The sequence below is a fragment of the Gossypium hirsutum genome, chromosome A08 (assembly GCF_007990345.1).
Source record: "Gossypium hirsutum isolate 1008001.06 chromosome A08, Gossypium_hirsutum_v2.1, whole genome shotgun sequence".
NCBI classification, from domain to species: Eukaryota; Viridiplantae; Streptophyta; class Magnoliopsida; order Malvales; family Malvaceae; genus Gossypium; species Gossypium hirsutum.
Genome location: NC_053431.1, coordinates 15794448 through 15813598, shown reverse-complemented (window position 1 = coordinate 15813598; position 19151 = coordinate 15794448). Strand labels below are relative to the sequence as shown.

At 34.0% G+C, this 19151-nt stretch overlaps 1 protein-coding gene across 1 annotated transcript; it reads right to left on the bottom strand.

The window, feature by feature from the left end:
* Positions 1 to 12610: 12610 nt before the first annotated feature.
* Positions 12611 to 13203, bottom strand: LOC107953539 (monothiol glutaredoxin-S6). The gene has a single exon (XM_016888878.2). It carries the CDS (start codon positions 13201 to 13203, stop codon positions 12895 to 12897), a length of 309 nt encoding a protein of 102 aa, XP_016744367.1. The 3' UTR covers positions 12611 to 12894.
* Between the last annotated feature and the right edge of the window lie 5948 nt (positions 13204 to 19151).

Sequence of the window (19151 nt, the reverse complement as noted above, 5' to 3'; positions counted from 1 at the left end):
AAATGGATATGGAAATGAAAGTAGATGGACTTGATTAGTAAATTTACCATTTAAAGGGTTAGCAGATATTTATGGGTAAGGTATTAATGAAATTATGATGATTTTTAAAGTGTAATATGATAAATAGTTAAATTAAACATAAAATAAACCAATTAAATGGTATCATCTTTTCTAATTTCTTCTTGCATGGTATGGTTTTGATACCTGTTTCTCGTAATTTTTATGTTTTTGAGATCGTTGTAACTAGGTTTAGCTAGCCCGTACGTTCATTTTTGAAACTATTAAAGATTTTGAATGTTGCCATTGATGAATCTTTGTGATTTTAGATATTGAATCATGAATTTGAAGTATTAGTTGTTATTTATAAGTATTTTGTTAAGTGATTTTTGATTAATTTAATAGTTAAGGATTAAATTATTGAAATAGTAAAAATACAAGGGCTTAATATGAAATTGTTGCAAATATGGGTTGTATTGGAAGCTATGAACATTTAGTTGACATGAATTTTCAATAAATTTGGTTTATTTGCATGATTAGGACATAAGGGTTAAATTGAATAAAAGTAAAAAGTTAAGGGTAATTTTGTAAAAATGTAAAAATCGAGTGAAAAATCGAGGAGAAAGGAAAATTACCAAAAAGGCTCTGTACTTTGACATTTCTACAATTTAGCCAGGTAAGTTCCTAACTTGATTAAATCAATTAATTGTGGTTTTGATTGTTTAATATCTAACTAGTTATATATAAATTGAGTTGATTAGCTTGAAGGAAATGATTAAGACCATAGTTGAAAGACATTATGGCACCATACTAGAAACAAGTAAGACCATGACTGAAAGACGTTATGGCATCACGATTCTAACGAGTAAGACCATGACTGAAAGATGTTATGGCATCATGATTCTAACCAATAAGACCATGAATAAAAGACATTATGGCATCACAATTCTATTGAGAAAGACCATAGTTGAAAGACACTATGGCATCACAAATCAAACGAATTAGACTATGATTGAAAGACACTATGACAACACGACGAAAAATGAATAAGACCATGGTTGAAAGACACCATGGCACACTCCGATCATTTGATATTCAGGTAAGACGTTTCAAGTGAGGTATGTATTGCAAGAATATGAGTTGAATGTTTGACTAGTATAGCCTGATAATGTATGTTAATGCCTTAGTGTAATTACATATTCTTATTATGTCTATAAATACATTAAATCGTAATGTTGTAATGTGTTTAAAGAATTAAATGGTTACTTGAGTGTTTGCCTAATATTCAATGTTATTTCATTTGATTCAACAGGCATGAAAAGGGAAGGAATGGTAAGTATTCAAATGACTCATATTATGAAAACTATAAAAAAGAATGAAAAGGAAATGTTAAATGAAAGTATGACTATGTTCATGGAATTGAAGATTTCAAGAGAGGTTATTCATGTTTATTGACTTATCTTATGTTATTCAAGTGAATTAAAATGTATTGTTGATGGTGCTTAGGCTTGTGCCAAACTATTAGTTGGATTGTATTATGTTGGTTTTAAAGAAATGCATTGAAATGGTAAGTGACCAAATGGAAAAATGCTTATGTGCATGAAAGACTAGTAAGAATCAAAGTATGTAATTTCTTATGAAGTGGTTTATTGTATAGTTGATTCTAAAAGAGTTATGCTTAAATGCATTAGCTTGTGGCTATGGTTAATGTTATGTTTATGCCTTGTATGTTATGCAAATGAAATGGGTGAGAATAGGTAATGAAATGATAAGTTCATAGTTGAGATGTAATGTGATGAAAAGAAAGGATTGTTGAGTTAAAAGACTTACTTGTAAGAAAGAAATTTACTTATGCTAGATGTGATTTTACTTATGTCATGAATAAATACACTAGTTCGTGAGGTAATCATGTAAGTAAGTTTATGCTAAGTAAATGGAATGGTAAGTAAGTAGATGAAATAGTTCAACATTTTAAGGAAATGTTGATAACTATGTAAGTCAACCTATGAGACCTTATTATGTTATGAATGAAAGGTGTATGTAATGTTTATAAATATACACAATTGTGAATTGAATGGTGTTCAGTAGGTTTATACTAAGTTTAAATTATTGATGTTGAATCATGTTTAATTTATGTATGATAGTACTGAAATGATAATTTATGTTTCAAGTTTATACGAACTTACTAAGCATTCATTTCTTACGTAGTCATCTTCCTCTTATTTTTCAGATTATTGGAAGCTCGATCGGTTTGGAAACTCATCGGAGATCTATCACACTATCCAGCGATTATATTGGTAGATTTTGATGTCTTGATCAATGTTATAATGGCATGTAAAGGTCGATTTGTGTATAAATGATCTAGTTATTGTTTTGGTAAGTATAAGTGTCATTATGGTTAATGTACCTATGGTATCATGATGGTTGGTGTTAATATGGTTAATTAAGGTATGCTTGAATATGGAATTTAGTTAAGTGTGTTTGTATAAAAAAAAAGACCAATTACGTATATGTTGGTGTAGTTCAATGTGGTCAATTATGGTATAACTAGGTATGGAATTAAGCTAGATATAAATATGGATGAGTTATGGTCAAATATGTATAAGTTTAGGTATATGTGTGTTTGAGATGCATGAGAAGAATAGTTCAAATGGTATGTCTTAAAATGATAGCAAGGTGACCAATTATGCATATGTGTAGTTAAGTTGAATGCTTGCTTTTGAGGTGCCATATATGGCATATTGGTTGGATGAAATTTGGTCATTTGAATTGGTCGTATTATGTATGTTTTGGTATGTTTTGATACCTTTTCATATGTGCAAATGGCTTGTAAGGGTGTGCTTGAATTTGGTGAAAGAAATGGCTCAAATTAAGCATATTTCTAGTCCACATGGCCTAAGACATGGGCGTGTGTCTCAGCCATGTGTGACACACGGCCATGCTATACGGCCGCGTGTTCCCTGTAGGTATTAATGGTTGCATTTCAAAGGTTACACGGCTTGGCACATGGGTGTATGGCTTGCCCATGTGGTCCAAACCAGAGAGTTACACGGGCACAGACACGGGCTAGGACACGATTGTGCGTCCCTATTTCGAATGTTACACGACCTGAGACACAGGCGTGTGTCTTAGCCATGCAAGTCACATGGCCTGGCCACACGTCCATGTGACCTATGTAGTGTGAATTGTTCCAACTTTTTATTCCTTAAGGTTTCATATGTTCCCAATTTAGTCCCGAGTCATTTTTAAAGTGATTCTGAGGCATCGAGGGCTCGAATAAGGGACAATATGCATGTGTTTGAATGGATTGTGCTATGTGTTTAGAAATGAATGATTTAATTATGTTTTTATAGTAATGCTCTATAACCCTATTCCAGCAACAGATATGGGTTAGGGTCATTACAAATATGTTCTTATTTCCACTCTGGAATCATCATAGGTTGTAACAAACCAGAAAGTACTTGATGTTCAGCTTTAACTTACTGACAGATCAAACATTTTGATACAAACTCTAAAATCTCTCTTTTCCTACATGCCACCAATACCTCTATTTTAAATCACCGTACATTTTATTACTACCAGGATGTATCAATAAGCTACTGCTATGAGCTTATTGTAAAATCTTCTAAATGAGATCATAATTCTTCGAAACACAAATTCTATTTCTGAAGTTGAAACTACCGTCAGCACCAATATGAAAGTCTGACTCAAGTGTTGATCCAATCTGTTCCCGTTTAGCGATCAATTCAGCTTTACTTTTCTGAGCTTCACAAATCTATTGTAAAAATGTCAATCTATCTTTTAATTCAGCTAGTATAGAGCCATCATCAATCAATGTCAACCGTGTATTCAAAGCTTGCAAAGAAAACAATGATTTTCTGCTTAAAGTATCAGCAACGACATTAGCTTTTCCTATATGATAGTCAATGATCAAATCATAATCTTTTAGCAACTCAAGCCATCTACGTTGTCTTAAGTTTAGATCTTCTGTGACATCAAATACTTCAAGCTTTTGTGATCCAGAAATATATGACATTTTTCTTCGTACAAATGGTGTCACCAAAATTTTAAAGCAAATACAATAGCTGTAAGCTCTAAATCATGAGTCAGGTAATTTTTCTAATGCGGTTTCAACTATCAAGAAGCCTATGCTGCCACTTGACCTTCTTGCATCAAAACACAACCTAAACCATTTAATGAAGTATCACTATAAATCACAAATTTCTTACTAGACTTTGGCTGAACCAACATAGGGGCTTCGGTTAATAACGCTTTCAACTGATTAAAACTTTGCTGACACTTTTCAGACCATTCGAACTTGATGTCATTTTGAAGTAGTTTCATCAACGACGTAGCAATCATCGAAAATCTTTTAACAAATCTTTGATAATATCGAGCTAAACCTAGGAAGCTTCTGACTTTTGAAACATTTATCGGAGGCTTCTAGTCGACTATAGCTGATATTTTATTCGAGTCAACCTTAATACCATCTACCAATACCACATGTCCCAGAAATCCAACTTCTCGAAGCCATAACTCACAGTTGCTAAACTTAGTAAAAAATTGTTTTTCATGCAAAGTCTATAAAACAGTTCTTAAATACTGGGCATGCTTTGTTTCATCTTGAGAATAAATCAGAATATCATCAATGAACACAACAAAAAATCTATCTAAATACGGTCTGAATATTCTGTTCATCAAATTCATAAACACAGTAGGTGTATTGGTTAAACCAAATGTCATTACAAGAAATTCGTACCCGTAACTGATTTTGGCACATCCTAATCTTTAACCCATAACCGATAATATCTAGAATGGAGATCAATTTTTGAAAATACAGTCGCACCTTTTAGCTGATCAAACAAATCATCAATATGTGCCAAAGGATATTTGTTCTTGATCGTGACTTTATTTAACTGTCGGTAGACGATACACAACCGTATTGACCCGTCTTTTTTCTACACAAACAAATTAGGAGCACCTTAAAGAGAAAAACTGGGCCAAACAAAACCCCTATCTATAAACTCTTGCAACTGTGCTTTTAACTCTTTTAACTCTATAGGTGTCATTCTATACGGAGCTATTGATATGAAAGATGTCCCCAGCATTAACTCAATAGCAAACTCAACCTCTCTGACTGGCGATAGTCCTGGTAATTCTTTTGGAAACACAACTATGAACTCACATACAGTCAGAACTGAATCTAATTTCGATGATGAAACCCTAGAATCAAATATGTAAGCTAAATATGCTTAACAACCCTTTCTAGCATATTTTTGTTCCATTATAGCTGAGATAACACTAGATGTGCCATCCAATCTATCCCATTCAATTCAAATCATTTTATTGTTCTGACATTTCAACACAATATGCTTTCGTCTATATTTCACAATAACATCATGCAGAGTCAACCAGTTTATACCCAGAATCACATCAAATTCATCAAAGGGTAACAACATCAAATCAGCCGAAAAGTTGCAATCTCGAATCATCAAAGGATAGTTTGTACAAACTTTATCAACTAACACATACTAACTTAAATGATTTGCTACTTTAACCACAAATTCAGTAGACTCAAAAGGTATTTTCTTATTTGACACTAAAGTTGTACATACATATCAGTGCGTTGACCCTGGGTCAATCAAAGCATTAACATTAGTATCAAATATAGAAAATGTACTAGTGATCATATCAGTACTGAAGCTTTCTCTCGAGCATGAATCGCATAAACCCTAGCTGGTGCCTGTGCCTTAGATCTAAGAGTAGAATCTTTCATTCCACTTCGATTGTTGCCTGCATTTCCAGTGTTTCAGGGTGTTCTCCCTATCACAGTCATATTACTCGAACGAGTATTCTGAGCCTTCTCTTTATCAGACCTTTCAGGTTTTTTGTTTCTAGCGCTACCCACACTCGCTACAAATATAGCCTAAGGTCTCGAACTCGAATGCTACTTTTCTTTATCTCTCCTAGAGTAACCTACTGAAGCTAATGAACAAATATAGAATTCTTTTGATTTCTTCGATGGAGATAAGAATGATTTTCCCATAAGTCGTTTACCCATGTCACAAGTATCAGAATATACTTTTCTTTTGGCTTTACTAAGTTCTTTGGCTTTATGTACTCTATCAACCAAAACCACAAATTTTTTCAGCTCTAGAATCCTGACTAGCAACTTAATATCTTTATTTAAACCATCTTTAAACTGGGTACACATGATAGCCTTTAATGGTATGCATTCCGAAGCGTACTTACTAAGTCACACAAACTCTCATTTGTAGTCAGCCACAATCATACGACCTTGTTTCAATTTCAGAAAGTCTTTGCGTTTCTTGTTGAGAAATCGCTGGCTAACATATTTCTTCCTAAACTCTGTCTGAAAGAACTCTCAGTTAACACGATCCTTCAGTACTACCACAATCAATGCATTTCACCACTAATATGTTGATTCTTTTAGTAACGATACAACACATTTCAAACATTCAACTGGTGTACAAGATAATTCATTGAAAAACCTCACAGTGTTTTCTAACTAGAACTTGGTCTTTTTTGGATAGTTTTCGACTATACCATGAAACTCTTTAGCCTCATATTTTTAGATTTTTTCGACTGGAGGCTTGCTTACAGATATTTGTTTCAAACCCTAAGGAACAAAGGGGACCGGTTGGGGTACAAGAAGGGGGTGGAGGTTGTTGAGCTAACGTGTTCATTCTCACGAAAACTTTGCAAATCATTCTGACATCATCTGGAAAAAGAATTCTTTAGACTTACCTCCCTGGCCTTCAGCTATGGTTCCATTAGCACTAGAAGCTACTTCGTATACGGAGGCTTGCGCATTACTTTCAGCCTCATTCGAATTGGCTCGGTTGGACAACATCTTATCTATATGAAAACATAGTTCAATTTGAGTCAGTAGTTATCACACTATCACAGGTTATATAATAACATGTATTTTTAGACTCCATACATACTACGTTCAGCTTGAGAACAGAATAAATCGTAGCTTTGATACCACTAAATGAAACACCCCTAACCTATTTTTGTCACCAAATTAGGGTTACGAAACATTATCATACAATTGAAAACATTTAAAAATCACATCATCCAATAATTTAAATATATCTTAATCCATTCATTCACATGCATATTGTTCCTAAATCAAGCCCTCAAGGCCCTAAAAATAGCTTAGAAGTAATTCGAGACTAATTTGAAACAAAACAGGAAGTTTCAGAAAAAAGACAAAAAAATTAGAAATAGGGGTCACACAACCGTATTGAATCACCCCAGGCCGTGTAACTTTCGAGCAAGGGACACATGGTTGTGTCTCAGCCGGTGCCCTCACCCGTGTAATTCTTTGAGTAGGGTCACACGATCGTGTCTCACATCCATGTGCCAGGTCGTGTAACTCTTTGAGCAGCCTCATATGCCCGTGTGCCAGGGCGTGTGCTAGGCCGTGTAACTCACTGAGTTGGACCCTAAGCAATCCTCAGATGACATATAGCTATGTTACCAGGCCGTGTGCCTCACACGACTGAGTTACACACCTGTGTCTCAGGCCGTATGAACCCCAAATTAACCTAAAATCAAGTCATTTCATAACCAAACTAAGACTAACCATTCAACTCATTTGTGCACACTTTCAAGGGACCTAAACATCATCCAAACTTGCATAAATATACCATTTCAAGTATCCTAAATTACCAAACCAATAAGCCATTCATAGGCACCACAAATATAACAGACATAACATGCCAAAACAAGTTAACATTTCCTTATTTCAAGCATTATAACCTATTCAATTTCTTACCAAAAAATATCACATATTGACCATTCTCAAACCATTCCAAACATACCATAAAGTACCTTATAAACATGCATAACAAGGTAACCAAAGTGACATAATTTGACAGTGCATCAACTGTCTTGGCTACATTGTACCGAGAGATGTGTCAAACAATTGAAGCACAAAAAATTAAAATCAGTGGTTGTACACTCCTTCAGCCATGGGCATGATATCATTTACAATTTTTATTTCTCCAAGTAAACTTCCCTTATCAATTCTCACTCGTAATAAGGTAAGATTCATTTAATAATATAGTTATTTTTTTTCATTATTATGTTTTTTAAATAACATATTATTTGAATAGCTGAAATAATGACACTAGTCATATGGGTATACCGAACGAGCTTGAAGATATCTGGTTATTGTTAGATCAATGGTCAAAATTCGATGTTAGTTTTTAAAATTTTCAATTATATAATAATTACGTAAGGATTTGAATTTAATATTAAGTACATAATAAAATTTATAATTTCATACTATAGTTTGAATGGACGTCATACTTTGATATGAGAATTCAAGAATGCATCCTGGTTGAATTTTTTACGCATTACAATATCTGGCATGTCAATGTGTCATTAGTGGTTTTTGCAACAATTGAGATGCATGAATCTGATCAAGTGATACGACAGTTTGGGTTTGGGCAAAATATTTTTCCATCACCTTATAAGCTCGATGAACTTCACAATATTGACTTGCGGGGGAGAACCAATAAAGATTGGCCTAAATTCCATACCAAGTATATCTACATCTAGAAACATTAGTACGGTTTCATACCTATGTGCAAACCAATTGTTCGATCATATTTGGTGACATCTTTAGATTATGTGACATGGTTTAGACTTCACGGTAAACCTTATCCATTGCCAGAGGAAGAAAGGAGTAGAAAAATTCATTGTAAAAGGCAAACATGACCTCACGTGAGGTCGCGATCGGGAGTACATGCATCGAGTTGATCATTATTAGCTCCAACCCTAAATTCTACACATTATGCATCATCATAGCATGCATCAACACATTCTCTAGGAATTTTTTCACCATCTCTATATTCGCAACCACTTATTAATGTAATCGACGATATACAATGGGAACCTAAGATGTAAAGGCAGTCTAGCACGAAAAAACAAGATAAAGATCAAGATCAAGATCAAGATCAAGATAGAGGTGGAGGTGGAGGTGGAGGTGAAGATGAAGATAAAGATCATGATAATGAGTCGAAACTCCAACCACAACGAAATCCTCCTCGTAACTGACACCTATCAGGTTGTGGCACACATTCAGACTAATAAAGGAGATGATTTTTTATTTTAAATTTTTGTCATATACATCTTCATGTAGTTTGTTAACTTTTAATTTGTATTGTATTAAATTTTTACATCCATAATCTACTTATTCACATTTTATCAAAAAAGTGTTTGCTTATTTTTTTTTATTTTTTATGTTTATAAAAAAATGAACAAATTGTTTGTATTTTATATTGTATTGAAGAAGTCCCAAGATCAACAGTTTCTTGTTCAACAATTGCAAAAGCTATTGGTAGGATTTTTTGGTTACCATCCTGTGTAACAACCAATAACAAGTGATGCTCATATCTCCCGTACATGAATGTGTCATTAATTTGGACTAATGACTTACAGTACCTAAATGCTTCAATGCATGGCTTGAATGTCCAAAAAAGATGATGGAAAATTCTTTTCTCTTGGACCATTCAATTTTCATAGTACACAGGTTTTGTTTGTAGATCAATGACGGTACTTGGGATGTATTGATTCAGTACCTTCAACCATTGCCACAAATCATTATATGATTTATCCCACCTGTTTTTCATCTTTTCCATAGCCTTCTATTTTGCAACTCATGCCTTATAGTATGATACAATGTAATCATACTGAATACGAGTGTTAGCAATCAAAACTGACACAGGAATCTTAGGATTCGGTTTCGCCATGGGTAAGATAATGTCAGAGATTAGGCCAGAATCTAATTTTGGATAATCATGTGACATACCTGCAATAACATAAGTATATGGAGCATTATATTTCTTAATTGCCCAAAACCTCGTCTTTTTTCTCATAGATGTCATGATTTTCCATGGACATCTACTGTCACACATTGTGCACTTCGCCTCATATTCTTCGGCTCGTGATTTTGTAACATGGAAGTTGACCCCATGCTTTAAATTTTACTACTTCACTACAACAATAAAAGCTTATTTTGAGGAAAAATTCATTCCAACTTGTAAATTACCAAAATTTGTAGACGAACTCGTATGGCATGGTCTTCTATGAGGAAGTTTTGGAAATTCTAACCCACCTTCAGCATCAAGGTCGAAATTAAGCATGTAGGGAGGAGGTGCATATGTTGTAAAATCTTGATGGGTTTCTCCAACATTTTTTGGACCTTCATCGTCAGAACCACTCCCTTCTGGTTCAATAGGAACGACCTCTGGGTTTAGAAAATAATGCAATTTTTGAACCATTACACCTAGACTCTCGAATTGGATCACCATCGGTTTCATATTCCTCTTTTTTATCAACCTCAATTGCATGTCCAAGGTTGGATGTGTCTCTTCGCCAGTGCAGGTTGTAGGGAGTACATCATTCATTCTCATCAACCTTACCTTAAAACCAATATTACTTGTGGATTGCAGACTCATTTAACATGATGACATATTTGTAGAAGTGTTTCCAACATAGAACATCAGAGTTTCAAAGTTGAAATCAAAAGCACTGACAGAATGTCATGCCGGGGTCTCCAAGTTTGGATTACCAACTAACCCTGACTGTATTGCAAAGTTGAAATCAATGGCTGAAATCAAGGAATGCCTTTCCATGATGATTTTGACATTTTCTGATAGGATCTTTATAACAACACCGTGAAACGACCGCACAACCGTATAATTAGACTTTCTGCTTCCTATTCCCTAATAAAAATTCCTAGAACACTTGTCGAACTTGGACCACCTTTCTCGACATCAACAAACTGGATATATAACTCTAGTATATCATTTCCACTAGAGCAATGCATATTAAGCATTGCTTCAACATACATGTCGCCTTTGAGCTCAAATATATCATATCTAACAGGGTTCAATGATGTTAGATATCTATATTTCAAGCTCGAAAATCTCCTCTAGTTTGAAGTCGACACTTTCTCTGTAATTCTTAACTCAAGCTCGTTCGATTTCATGCTTTGGTTGAAAGCCAATTCTGCAGATTGGGCTGATACAAAAATGGCCTCAATATCGGTGTTACAATTTAACCATTGTAATAAATAACGAGTCTAATTTGTCTATTCATCTTCGCCCAAAACACCTAATTCACATGTTTAAAATGAAAACATTATACATCAAATAAGTACTCATTATCCAAATTCAAACAATAACACTTGAACTAATTTACTTTGTTGGGTTGATTTTTGAACTTCAAATTGTTAACATAAACAATCTTTTCCTTATGCAAATCTCCTTATGAAAACAATCCATTCAAAATTTAACTATGAAAATTTCTTCACAGAATGTCTTCATTTTATAGTAAACTTTATTACCGAATATGAAACATAATTTCAAAATGTTAGAAAAGATTGGACATGACAAGTAAAAAAAAACACTTATAATAAGAAGCGTTTTTTCAGAAAAGTTTTAAAAGTTTCATGCTCTGCCATGGAAAAGATGGGATGAGATATAAATTTTATCTCAAGATTCACGAGTTTAGGGTTAGGGTCATGGTTTTTCAAAAATACGTTGTGGGGGACGCAATTCATCTAGGGAAAAAACAATCTATTTCCTTAAATTTAAAAAAATACCTAAAATCCTAAATTTTCTTTAAAATTAGCATGTACCCCTTTTTAACCCATTTTCTGCTCTTTTTTTTTTTAGTTCACCCGAACATAAAGGATTCAGAGCACTATAGACTATACAAAACGATAAACTGTCAGAAACTATCTGAAGAAGCCTGTAGCCATGCAGCACAGAATGAAAGGTTACCAGTACAGGTTGCCCAAGTCTTATATTTTGAGCAAATCAGACTTCGAAATGCAATGAAAGGAGGCCACAATCAATTCTTTTTTTGTGCAATCAATGGTCAGTTCCCTCAACAGACAAGCATCGGTGTAGGAAGCCATCTCTTCCTAAGACAACTATGCACTAGGGAGAAGAGAGAACCGATCCTTGAAATTGCAAGAATGAGAACGACGCTAATCGCCCTAGAAAAAGATCATGTGCACAAGAAACAAGAGTTGGTTAGGTCCCATCCTGCTAACAAGATATTCAAATCATTCACCAAGAAATTAAGCAAGCTCAACTCCTTGTTTAGGATCAACAATCTTAAGCCTATAGGGGGTAAAGCAGACCTCTTGATCCTTGTTTCAAAGGAGAAGGCATTACCCGGTATCAGTACTATTTTCAAAGGAGAAGGCATTACCCGGTATCATTACTATTGTAAAAGGTGTGCATAACTGAGAGTGTATAGTAATTATGACTAGTATGAAATCTGTGGTCTATTGGCAGGGTTGAGATAGTAGCTTTTCCCCTTTTTCTTCATTTTTTTGTTGAAATTTGGATTCTGGGTTGCTTTCTTGGGTGAGATCATTGCTTTGAGGATAAGGCTAGGCATACTCAGTTAAAACATGTATTGTAAAAATGTGACATGTTTGACTGGGAATATGAATATAAATAAAGAAGTTGACAAACAAACTTGTAAACCATCACTTCCTCTAACATTCTCGACTTCATTTCATTCATTTTCATAGTTTCTATAATAGTTATATTTAATCTGAACTTAATGGCAAGTCCAAGGTTCAAGCCACTAAATCCAGCATATATATAATAACAGAAATGCCTTTACTTAGCATAGACAAAGGAAAGGGATATTACATGTGCAAGTTAAAATACAAGCTCCTTCGGAACTTAGAACTAGGACAACCCTATGACCTTATCCAGCTCCAAAAACTGTGTACAAGGATGTTATGCAAAAGTGTCTCTCCGGAGACATTTCATTATCTTAGGTTTTTTAGCGGTATCGTATTGGACTTAGAGTAAAGGAATTAGTTACTTCCCCGTTTCAAATCCATATTGCTCCAGCACGTTTGAGCAATGGGGCAAGCTGGTTCTTGACTTGGAGGGTCATGACTTGATTAGGACCTCCAATGAGCTGCTGCCCTATGAATACAACTGGAACACTGGGCTTGCACCCCATTTTATGCAGCTCCCTTTCCACTTGTTGGCCATTCTGAATCTCGTCGAGCTCATAAATCGTTGGGTTTGCTCCGAACCCACTTATGAGAGTCTTGATGGTATAGCTCATGCAACAAGTGCTCCTGCTAAAGATCACCACCGGCCTGTCTGCAACCATCCTTGTAATCACTTCCATTGTTATACAAGCACAGAAGAGGATACTTGAAAATTTTTATGTGAATGCTGTGAAGCTTCTTTTGAGACTTTAAACTGCTTAGCCCTGATGAGGAAACTAACTACCCTGAAGACCTATTTATAGTTTCCATGAACAGATATTGATAAGGAATAAATAAAATAATCCAAAAGAATCGTAGTTCCTGAATTACCCTTGATGTTTAATTGATAAAGACATCTGTATAACTTATTAGGGTATTAACAAGTTGCAGTATAACAATATGCTTATACACACGTGACGATAAGTATATATACAATGACTGAACTATGAGGCATAGTCTTTCTGTAATATATGTTCCAATAGAAAATTAAATTGCTTGTCAAGATTTAGTTTGAGTTTCTTGAAGTAATTAACATTACACATGAAACCGAAAACTCCGGTGTCCATTCAGGTAATTAACTCTTTCCTTCTTTTTTTTCCTTTTATTTTTGGTACGAAGAACCCCATGATAGGAAAACAATTGCGGATGTTAAAATTCGAACTGGAACAAGCTGCATAACACCTTTAAGGGAGACTGTATGAACAACTGGATAAGCTTCGGGTTCTTCTGCAGCATCTCTGCTGAAGTGGCAAAAGTTTGGTTTATCCAATTGGATAACACTTAAATCTTTTTTCATAGCAAGATTAGAATAAGTTCCTTTCAAGGAAACGGAAAGCCAATAGAGAAAAGAAAAGGGATGGGAAAAATCGGAAAGACAAAATGATGCTTAGTATAAAGCTACCTTGCTCTTAATAGCATTGAAGGATCACATAAGTAAACGTTAATGGCCGTACAAGAAAGTAGAAGAAGATGCCTTAAGGACCCACAGCATTTTCTACTTCTCAAAACCATGCATTATAACCTGGAAGAAAAAAATTTGAAGCTCAGATATTCTTCCACAGGGAAAACAATTGTTAGTGCAGTAAACTATTGGAAAATGCCTACATTCATAATAGTAATCACCATATGATTTGAATTGATATAAAATGGGAAACTGTTCATCTATTTAATATAAAATTAGACCTCCAAAAATGGGTTTAGTACAATATCAAGAATGTTGAGTTATGTTAACATCTAAAGATCAAAAATAATAAAATTTGTGTTTGAAAGATGAAAAATAGAAGCAAAACAGATGTTGGTTGAGAGAAAAAAGTTGACAACTCTCATTACTTGAATAAGCAACAGTACATGTACATAAATAGCTTCATTACATTGGAAGAAAACAAAACATTACTTGTGCTAGTATCCAAGCTGTAAATCAGCTTAATGATAACCTAAAAGACTACTAAATTAGCAAAGTACTTGACTAATCCTTAGCAAAACAAAAAAATTACAAACAAACTAAACATAAGTCAAATGTTACAAAAAAGTTTTAATCAACCAATTACACATTGGACATTTGCTTGCTGCTGCATTGTTGCCAACTTTCAACACTCCTCCTTGGCTACAAAGCAATAGACTCCAATTCTTTTCCTCAAATACTCAAACCTTGCATTAGCTAGTGGCTCAGCCAGAATGTCTGCAAGCTGAACCTCCGAACTACAATGAGTCAAATTGACTTCTTTTGATAGTTCTGCCTCCCTTACAAAGTGATACTTAATCTTGAATTGCTTGGTCTTGCCATGAAATACAGGATTCTTGGCAATAGCAACAACTGATTGGTTGTCCACCTTGATCTCTATTGCTCCCTCTTGATCAGCATTCAAGTCACTAAAAAGTTCTCTAAGCCAAATGGCTTGATTAATAGCAGTAGCAGCTGTAGTGTACTCTGCCTCTACAAAGGATTGAGCTATTGTTTGTTGTTTCTTAGAACTCCAACAAAAGACCCCTGAACCTAGAGTGAAAAAATGGCCCGATGTGCTTTTCATGCCATCAATTGAGCCTACCCAGTCACTATTTAAATAGCCAATAGTTTAGCCAATAGTTTCAGCTCCTCGGCCTTCACAAACTTTACTCCATAGCTTAAAGTCCTTTTGACATACCGTAAGACTCTTTTAGCAGCCTTAAAATGAGCAACATTGCAATAATGCATGAATCTTGATAGAAGGTTGATTGCATCCATGATATCTGGCCTTGTTGTTGTCAAATAGAATAAACAACCTACTAGACTTTTGTAGCCCTTCTAATCCACTCGATCATGGTTGCTATTGCTGGAGAGTTTTTCTCCTTGTGCCACAAGAGTGCTAGCAGTTTGCTATTTGCAAAACTTGTTTAAAATCTTTAGAGCAAAAGCCTATTGGCTTATGAAGATACCATGCTCATTTTGATTTACTTCCATGCCAAGAAAGTAGGTCATTAAACTGAGATCAGTCATCTCAAAAACATCTTTCATTTGTTTCTTGAATTCTTCAATCAATTCATTCCTACAACCAATAACTAGTAAATCATCCACATACAATGACACAATCAATAAGGTTTCTTTCTCAAATTTCTTCATATAGAGCGTAGGCTCACTAATGCTCTTTTCGAACCCCAGCTTTGACAAGTAGGCATCAATTCTGTTATACAAGGCCATTGGAGTCTGTATTAGGCCATACAAAGCCTTCTTAAGCTTGTAAACTTTATGCTCTTCACCAAGAAACTTGAATCCATTTGGCTGCTCAACAAAGATCTCTTCCTTGAGAAATCCATTCAAGAAAGTAGATTTGACATCTAGTTGGTGCAATTTTCACAACTTTTGAATAGCTAAGGCAAATGTAGACACTCAATTTTGCCCGACCCATTTCAGTATTTAAAATAATAAACCCCCAAAAAAAACGAAGTCCAAGTTCAGTCCAGAATTACAACTATAATTTGACCCGATCGGAATGGCCCATTACTTGAAAAGATTTAAGGTCCATCTATAAGCTTGACTCATATGGAAATATAATCTTCAATGATATGTAATCTTAGATATGATACAATCTTAGATATGATTGCAATCTTAGATATGATACAATCTTAGATATGATTGCAGTCTTAGATATGATATACAATCTTAGAAGATATGATTTTGTAATCTTGGAGATTTAATTTGTAGATATCCTTTAATCTTAACCGTTGATGTAATTGATCTGTACCGTTGGATTTGGGGAGGCTCAACTATAAATAGAGGCCTCTCCCTTCATTGTAAATGACTGGAGTTTTGGGAAGCAATAAGAATTCTTGAAGAGCATTCACTCAAATTTCTCTCCCTCTTGCGTTCTTACTCTCTGTGGTTTGTTCTTATTTTATTCTTATTCACTCAAATTTCTCTCCCTCTTGCGTTCTTACTCTCTGTGGTTTGTTCTTATTTTATTCTTCGTCTATTTTAGTTTTTCAACTCTTTTTATTTTAATTTCTTCATTTTTCAAATATGTATATTTTTTCTTATCTTTTATACATTTGATTATGTATTTTATATATCATAATATTTAACCTTTTTATATAGTTTATTTTCAAATATATATTTTCTATGCATGTATATATATTATATAATCATTTCATTATAAATATAAATTATTTTACATATTTGATATTTTATACATTATTTTTCTAAACCAATATATTTTATATTTTTTATATAATTATTATTCTTATAAATATATTTTTTATTATATATTATATTTTAAATTTATTATTAAATATCACATTTTTTTATATGCTCATTCTATTTATCAATTGTTTATATTATACATATATTTTTAAAACTTATGTTTTTTTATTATTATACAATAATTGTTTTTACTTTGGCATTAATGTATTATTGTTATGTTATGTATTTCATATGTTATGTAATATCTTAGACTTTTATAATTTACTTTCAAATGCATATTTTTATATATGTACATTGATATATTGTATTATATGCATCATTTTATTTATTAATCCATTCATGTGTACATTAAATTATTGGATTTTATATTTTATGTAGATTCTGTTTATCCATTTGCTATGCATGTCATCTATTTTTACTCATACATATTTTACACATTAATATTTACCATGTTTTTTATATTATTTAATGTTTTATTTATGATATATTGTATATAATTAGTGCATTTATTATGCTTTCTTTTTGGTATATTCCTATTTCCTTAGCATGATTATTTTTATTATTCTATTTTACCCTCTATATAGTGATTGCATTTATATAAAATGTTATAATACTTTATAATATATGCTATTTGAATATCTATGTTTCGTAATATAGAATTGTCACTCTAAAAGGTTATTTAAAACAATATTTAAAAGTTTTATAAAAATAAAAAAGGCAATGCTTAGTATTTGAAAGCTTCGAGAAAAGTAGTGCCCTAACTTTTTGGGTTGCAACTTTTCTCGTTGAGTTCGAATAGTCAAGTACCCTTCTAAGTTTTTTAAGATATTCAAAATACGAGCAACTGTCTTGGAATTTCAAAGCGTTGTGTCCTAACTTATTGGATGTGGTGATTTGTCGTTTCGAGATAGGGATTTCCAAAAGGTTAACTTAGTGTCAATGTTTTGATACGAGTGAACCCAAATTTTCAAAATCAAAGTATTTTAAAGAGGATTATATCTTAAAATTTTTTAAATTTCTGACATTAAAGACATTTGATAATCAATTAGGTACCAATTTTTGGGCGTTACGAGGGTGCTAATCCTTCCTCCTACGTAACCGACTCCCGAACCCATTCTTTTATTTCGTGGACCAAAACTAATGATTTTAAAACAAAATGTTTTAAAGGTGATCCAATTACACCTAAAAAGATTGGTGGCGACTCCCGTTTTCATTTTTTAAAATCGATTCCCATTTTCCAAAACTCGATTTGAAAATGGTTTCGACAGCTTGGCGACTCCACTGGGGACTAATAAGAGAGTCAAGCCGTGTAATTGATTATCTCTTGTCTTAATGTCGAAAATTAAAAATTTTAAAATTTAATCTTCTTTGCATTACATATGTTTGTGTTATTGCATGTGTTGCTACATTCTAATACGCATTGCATTTGCATGATCGTTGTGGTCACACCCTTAAGTGGGAGTGAGAAGCTACGCCTTCGTGTGGTTTTCGCCTCCGTGCAGGATAGTGGATCACTTTCAGGATACATCCGTACCTATGGTTTCGTGAGATTTTCATCTCCGTGTAGCCATAGGGAAATGTGTCCCCCTGAACTGAACTCGATTCAAATGAGCCTATAATGGGTGAAGATCGAGGAATCTGCTGGTTCGGGTACCTCAACTTTAGAACTAAACCACATATAGAAGGACCGTAAGAGCTCAACCTAGATAGAATTATACCGTAATTATTACCCTTGCAGGTTATCTTTGAGTTTATTGTTATCATGTGATACTAACTATCTCCTTTCTTTTGTTGCATATCATTTCGCATTTAAAAGGTATCGATTTTCGATCAGTTTCTAAGTTAGAGAGTTTTATTATGGAGAACGGACTTCTTGATAGAATGGAAGACAACGCTAACGTCCATATATGGTCAGAGCAAACTCAATTAGTAAAAGAAAATAGTCTAGCCATGGGATATGTGTCAGAGCTGTCAGACTACATTCGTATCACACAGGATAATCAGCATAAGTTAAAGGAAATATGGGATCAATGGGGTAGCGAAGCCAAGAAGTTGTTCTACAACAACCATGGGGACTTGCAGTACTTGCTTGACTTGGGAATAGACGAGAATTTGTTTCGGGCCATCACTCAGTATTTGAATCTTGTATACAGTTGCTTTACGTTTGGAAAAGCCTATATGGTACCCGTGGTGGAGGAATATTCAATTTTGTGGCGTTGCCCTATGATTCAAGTTGATAAAGTTTACTCAAGGGCTAACTGTATTCCAACTTTTGTGAGGAAGTTGATGAATGTCATAGGGAGAGAGAGTGAGCTAAAATGGAAAGAGTAGGAGGGAAAAGGGGCAGTCTTGGAATTCCTGCCTCTTCCGCCACTAGTGTGTCTTAATGTTGTTTCCAATCAAAGTAGAATTGGA